This window comes from Brassica oleracea, chromosome C5 (assembly GCF_000695525.1).
Source record: "Brassica oleracea var. oleracea cultivar TO1000 chromosome C5, BOL, whole genome shotgun sequence".
Taxonomy (NCBI): Eukaryota; Viridiplantae; Streptophyta; class Magnoliopsida; order Brassicales; family Brassicaceae; genus Brassica; species Brassica oleracea.
Genome location: NC_027752.1, coordinates 37992060 through 37998879, shown reverse-complemented (window position 1 = coordinate 37998879; position 6820 = coordinate 37992060). Strand labels below are relative to the sequence as shown.

At 36.8% G+C, this 6820-nt stretch overlaps 1 protein-coding gene across 1 annotated transcript; it reads left to right on the top strand.

Moving 5' to 3' along the window:
- The first annotated feature begins 1505 nt into the window (after nucleotides 1-1505).
- LOC106295274 (calmodulin-binding transcription activator 6) lies at nucleotides 1506-6395 on the top strand. The gene is made up of 12 exons (XM_013731130.1): nucleotides 1506-1727; nucleotides 2001-2126; nucleotides 2211-2326; nucleotides 2426-2514; nucleotides 2606-2651; nucleotides 2799-2904; nucleotides 3026-3145; nucleotides 3226-3545; nucleotides 3702-4402; nucleotides 4944-5493; nucleotides 5586-5876; nucleotides 5975-6395. Exons 1-12 carry the CDS (start codon nucleotides 1661-1663, stop codon nucleotides 6002-6004), a joined length of 2562 nt encoding a protein of 853 aa, XP_013586584.1. The 5' UTR covers nucleotides 1506-1660; the 3' UTR covers nucleotides 6005-6395.
- Nucleotides 6396-6820: the final 425 nt, after the last annotated feature.

Sequence of the window (6820 nt, the reverse complement as noted above, 5' to 3'; positions counted from 1 at the left end):
GGTTGATTAAATGACATTATGTCCAAATTTATTTAAAGATATTTCATTAAGGTAACTGAAAAAGACAAATAATAAAATAGGAAGTTTAAATTCATTTAAGCATAAACTGAAAAGACAAGTAATAAATTAGGCAGTTTTATTCGTTTTAGGATATTTCATAAATGCAACTGAAAAAGACAAGAAAAAAAAGGGAGTTTAATTAACGAAGTAAGAACATTTTCAAATGAACACTTCTCTTTTAATAATATAGATTATTTTTGCTTAATAAATTTAGAATTTATGATTGGTAGGGTGTTTCACGTATTATAATTTGGCCCGACCGGTTTAGGAGACCGGTCATTTCATTAGCTTGACATCTCTGCTCTCCTGAGAGACTCAGATACAGGAGACTCAGATAATTATCGCGTAATTGTCATTTGTCAACTTTAATAATAAACGGGATGGAGATGAGAAAAGAAAAGTTAATACTCCCTCCGTTTGTGGTTCCAAGAGAAAAAAATTTGTTACAAAATAAATGTTGTTTTTGGTTTTCAATGCAAAATTTATAAATTTTATTCTATTATTTATTTTTTTATTGGTTGAAATATGGTTAGGTGTATAGGTAATTATGTTTTTATATAAAAAATATGTAAAATTAATTATTTTTTTAATTTGTGTGTGTACAAGTGTAAAATGACATTTAATATGAGTAATAAAGAAAGGGAGCGTGAGACCAAAAAAATTAGGACCCACAATAAATGAAGAACCATTATAAACACGCCACGTAGGTTCTGTTGGTACACCCGCGTGTGACAGCCAGTGATCGTTTTAAAGCTTTGGTCTGGATGCTATTTATTATTTCACCTTTATTAAACACTGTTTCTACCGCGGCCTGTTCACATTTTGGTCTTAACATACTTTTCCACGCTTCTTTACAGATATTTTATATTTGATCCATAATTTTTCACAAGTTTCAGTTTGGTACCTAATGTCATAAACAAATCAGGCGAAGATTCAATCGAAAAACAAGTTCTATAAAGGACAAGAGAGATGTGGAAATGGTAGTAGTTGAGGGTGTAAATTGTCAATTTATAAAATATTCCAACTTTAGTTTTTTTGGAGCAAAAAATATTCCAACTTTATGAAGAGCAAAAAAAAACCCTTCAAATATTTAGCTCGACATTCTGTTTTTAAAATTATTATTTTAATAATACTTCATCTGTTTGATATTAAGTATCATTTTGAATTTATGCACACAGATTAAGGAAACAATTAATTTTGTATATTTTCTATATAAAAACACAATTACCTATACACCTAACCATATTTTAACCAATAGAAAAATAAATTATCACATAAAATTAATAATTTTGCATTGAAAATCGAAAACCACATTTATTTTGTAACGAAAAAATTTCTCTACAACACTTAATATGAAACGGAGAGAGCATTTCATAAATTAGACCAAAAAAAAAAATAATAATATTTCATAAATAATTCCGGGGACCAGCAAAACTCTGCGTATTTTATCAATTTTCTTCGTCTTCTCCCCCGACGAAATATTGGACCAGATAAAACGCTCTCTACCTTTTCGTTTAAGACGTGTACTTCACTTTCTAAGGCTTCTTCGGCGGTGTGTTTACTTTCTCTGCTCGAGGGAGAGCGAATACTGTGAAGCAGGATGGATGGTGATGGTTCTTCCGGCAGGCTTATCGGCTCTGAGATTCATGGATTCCATACCTTACAAGGTAACCTCTTCATCTCTGTATTATTAGCCCGAGTTGTTGTTTCTTTTGACTTTTCTATTGCTTCTTGTTGGAATCCTCAATCGCATGGCTCTGGTTGGTTGGTTCTCAAGGCTTTCAGTGTTAATTTTATATGATTTTTTGGAATAAAAAAAACTTTTTTGGGAAGCCTATATTATATTGTGTAGGTGACGTGGCAATTTCGTTACAGCTTGAATGGAAATTTTGCAGTTTTTAAAACATGTTTTATGGTTGTTGTCTGGTGTTTTGTTGCAGATCTTGATGTACAGACAATGTTGGAGGAAGCAAGAAGCAGGTGGCTCCGTCCTAACGAGATTCACGCTGTCCTCTCTAATCCTAAATACTTCACCATCAATGTCAAACCTGTCAACTTACCTACCAGTAATATATCATACTCAGTATCTCTATTCAATTTATCATGACTTGTTAGTTCTTATAACACAACCCCATGTTATGTTCCTGTAGGTGGCAGAATCATACTGTTTGATCGTAAGATGTTGAGGAACTTCAGAAAAGATGGTCATAACTGGAAAAAGAAAAAAGATGGAAGGACTGTTAAAGAAGCTCACGAACACCTCAAAGTGAGTGTTCTTTTATTTCTTAGCTTAAATCTTAAGAGCTCATATCAATGATCTTCTCTCTCGTTTATAAAGAACTAATGTCCTTCGATGATATGCTAGGTCGGTGACGAGGAAAGGATTCATGTATACTATGCACACGGTGAAGATAACACTACCTTTGTTCGTAGGTGTTATTGGTTACTAGATAAGTACGTATCAAGCAAAGGCTTTTATTTACTATGTTTCTTTGGAAGGTTATGAAAATAAATCATCTCTTCTTTTTTTCTTTTTTAATGTCAGGGCCCGAGAGAACATTGTCCTTGTACATTACCGTGACACACAAGAGGTTTGTCTTTTGCTACCGGTTTTTTCAACTCTTGCTTATGTTTCTTGTGGACTTTATTTCTACATTTATGTAGTCACTGTCTTTGATTGGTAAGCTTATTTGCAGCCTTGTAAGAAAATTTTGACTGGTAAAAACTGATATGTTCAGGCAGCGACGACATCAGGGGACTCGAACTCTCCATCTGCTCATTCATCTTCAAATCTTGTGGCAGTTGAAGATATCGAATTGAACCCTAATGACTCACTTTTTCTAGGTGAGATATGATCTTGCCTCGTTTATAGTTTTTCTGCTTCTCATTTACATAACGCTGTAGCACTGCAGATTTGCTATTGCTATGGACACTTATCACGGGTTTTTGTTTTCGTGGCTCATAGCAATCAACAACACTCCAGTTGTAAAAACTCATGAGACTAGGCTTCATGATATCAATACGCTTGATTGGGATGAGCTGCTTGTACAAAGTGATCTTGACAACCAATCCGCACCAATCGTTGGTAAGTTATTTGAATATTAGTTTGTGAAGTAAGGAGGAGTTAAGGGACAGTGTTGAAAATACATTTTCTTTTGTGGCCAGATGATATGTCATACTTCACAGAACATCTCCAAAATGCCACAAAAGACACTGCAGAGCATCTGACAGTGGCTGATGAATCTCTTGACGCTTTGCTTAACAATGGTCCTCAAAGCCGAGAGAATTTTGGTAGGTGGATGGATTCCTTCATCGGCGACCCTAATGGTTCTTTGGAGGATCCGTCCTTTGAAGCCATGGTTACACTTTATCAGGATCCATTAGCTCCTCAAGCTACATATAATCCTCACTCCGACTTGCCTCAGCAAGTGTTCAACATAACTGAGGTTTCACCTGCTTGGGCCTATTCTTCGGAGAAAACAAAGGTATATATATATATTGGTTCAACTAAACTGAATCATATGAATAGAAATACATGTACGAATGTCAAAATATAACTTGTATTTTTTTTTTTTAACGTTGGTTAATTATGCTATTACAAATTATTAGAAATGTAACTTGTTTACATGTTGATTCTCCAGATTGTGGTAACTGGTATATTGCACAACAGTTATCAACATCTAGGAAGTTCAAACCTTTTCTGCATCTGTGGAGACTCGTGTGTCCCTGCAGAGTATGTCCAGGCGGGAGTCTACCGTTGTTTCATACCTCCTCACTCGCCTGGCATGGCAAACCTCTATCTTAGTGCAGATGGACACGAGCCAATAAGCCAGTGTTTCAACTTCGAACACCGCCCAGCCCCAGTTTCTGCCAAGCCCGTTCATGAAAACAATCAAGAATCCAAATGGGAAGAGTTTGAGCTCCAAGTCAGACTTGCTCATCTCCTATTTACCTCTTCCAACAAACTCAACGTTCTCTCCAGCAATATCTCACCTGAAAACTTTCTAGATGCTAAAAAACTCTCCAACAAGACTTCTCATCTCTTGAACAGTTGGGCTTATCTGATCAAGTCCGTTCAGGGGAGTAAGGTGTCTTTTGATCAAGCGAAAGACCAAATCTTCGAGCTTACTCTGAAGAACAGGGTTAAGGAATGGCTGATGGAGAAAGTGCTTGAAGGTCGCAACGCACGGGACTATGACTCTAAAGGCCTCGGTGTGATCCACCTCTGTGCCATTCTTGGGTACACTTGGTCTATCCAGCTCTTCTCGTTGTCAGGTTTATCGTTAGACTTCCGTGATAAACAAGGATGGACTGCTCTTCATTGGGCTGCGTACTACGGAAGGTAAACAAACATCTCTCTTTTAAACAGTGTTTTAAAATCTGGACCCAATGATAGTCGGACCGGGTTAAACCGTGAACCAGAAATATATTCGGGTTGGATGAATAAAAACCGCGTTTATTTATAATTTACTATCAAAAATTAATTTATTAGTTAATTTTATATTTGAAGTCATAACTGTTTTTCTATTGAAAATTTTAATAACTAAACTTAATTATGTTGGTAAAATTTACGGTATTTAACTAACAAAACATTTAGATTTAATTCTACAGTATTTGTATTCTTTGATTGAACTTAATTAAACTTGGTTTAACCTGATTGAATCCGGTCGAACCAAAACTTTTCCAGTTTAGAGTATCTGTTAGTAGTTACTTGTTTCTACTAAGAGTAAGCCAAACTTAAAGTTGTATCTTGATTAATTAATGAAAGTTATGTACAAGGGGGTATTTATACCCGTATATAGAATGAGTATAGTAACACCCTATACTCGTATGTATATACACTAATAGTTTCTGGTTTACTTACTTTCTTTGGGGGTTTGAAGGGAGAAAATGGTGGCTGCTCTTCTCACTGCTGGGGCTAAACCAAACTTGGTTACAGACTCAAGAAAGGATAATCTTGGCGGATGCACTCCCGCTGATCTGGCACAGCAAAACGGGTTTGATGGTATAGCTGCTTACCTTGCTGAGAAATGTTTGGTAGCTCAGTTTGTAGCCATGAAGCTTGCTGGAAACATTAGTGGAACCCTGGAGACTTGCAAGGGGGAGATGTCAAACCAAGGTCCTCTCCCAGATGATGAGCAGAATCTTAAGGACGCTTTGGCGGCATACAGAACAGCTGCAGAAGCAGCGGCTAGGATTCAGGGAGCGTTTAGGGAGAAGGCTTTGAAGACAGCACGGTCAAAAGTGATCCAGTTTGACAACAAGGAAGAAGAGGCTAAGAGCATAATCGCGGCGATGAAGATTCAGAACGCTTTCCGCAAGTACGATACGCGTAGGAAGATAGAAGCTGCTTACAGGATCCAGTGTAGGTTCCAAACATGGAAAATGCGAAAAGAGTTCTTAAATATTAGGCGTCAAGCAATTAGGATCCAGGTATGCAGTGGGATAAGACTTGAGTTCATAAGTCTTGTCTGAAGTTTGCAACTCATGAGTGTATCTTAAAGCCTGTTTCTTTTGTTTTGTAGGCGGCATTCAGGGGGTTACAAGCAAGGAAGCAGTACAGCAAGATCTTATGGTCGGTAGGAGTGTTGGAGAAGGCAATAATCAGGTGGAGACAAAAGAGAAAATTGTTTGTAGGACTCCAAGTGAGCGAAGCTGAAGCAGAGGAAAAAGCAGAGGAAGATTTCTACAAGGCGAGTCAGAAACAAGCCGAGGAGAGGCTCGAGAGATCTGTGGTGCGGGTTCAAGCCATGTTCAGGTCTAAGAAAGCTCAAGAGGATTACAGGAGGATGAAACTCACTCATGAAGAAACTCAGGTCAAATTATGTTTTGCTTTTTGAATATCTCATTTTAGAGAACAGACGCTAAACGATACTTGAATTAACGGAGAGTATTTGTTGATGGTGTGATGCAGTTGGAGTATGAGTTCCTGCATGATATTTGATAGAAGTGATGGCTATGGAGAGGTGAGTCCAAGAGAGGTCGGTGTGGAGTATTGATGCTCTTGATCTGTAAACTACTTTCCACCTTCCCCAAAACTGGTTTAAAATAAAATATTACATAACTAAGCCAATATATGTTGTTGGTGGTTTTATGTGAAATGATAAAACAAATTTAACAAATACTAGTATAATTGAGTTCGTTTGGGACTGTAGTCTAAATCTAGGACTTGTACATTTGTAGAATGCAAATAGCTGTGTAGTAATTCCTAAATTGGAAGCCATGTAGGTCATGATTGCATCTCTTATCAGGTACATAATGGCCAGCAAGTGGATTTAATTACTAGTAACCACTAACCATAGAAGAAATATATATTGGAGCTAAATTTATTTATTCATTGATGTGAGATAAAATGATCACGTAGACGAACACCGAATCTTTTATCTTAGTTAAATTTGCAAGGCCCGTTTTTGCGAATGCTTCATCGGCTTCTTATGCATCCAAACTTTTCAATTACTCTACCTCTCTTATATTTGTAGATAATACGGCTGTTCGTTTCATTGACGCAGTTTCCTGCGGCTGCGTCTGCAGCTGAGTTTGAGTCTGCGGCTGTGGCCATTCGTTTGGTTGTTGTTCGTTTCGCAGCCGCAGCCGCAACTTGTTGTTCGTTTCAAAAACGCAGGACATTGCCGCAGCCGCAGACGCAGAAAGTAAATTTAATTATGTTCGTTTGGTTGTCGCAGACGCAATTTTCATTTATTTCATATTTTAATTTTATGAATTTGTAAAATTGTATTTTAAATAAATAAAATATTATAAA

Bases quoted from the DNA above. Each gene is read 5' to 3' on its own strand.
- LOC106295274 (XM_013731130.1), top strand. From the start codon at position 1,661: ATGGATGGTGATGGTTCTTCCGGCAGGCTTATCGGCTCTGAGATTCAT. The intron at 1,728-2,000 runs GTAACCTCTTCA...GTTTTGTTGCAG, and splicing joins TGGATTCCATACCTTACAAG to ATCTTGATGTACAGACAATG. The intron at 3,146-3,225 runs GTAAGTTATTTG...TTTTGTGGCCAG, and splicing joins CCAATCCGCACCAATCGTTG to ATGATATGTCATACTTCACA.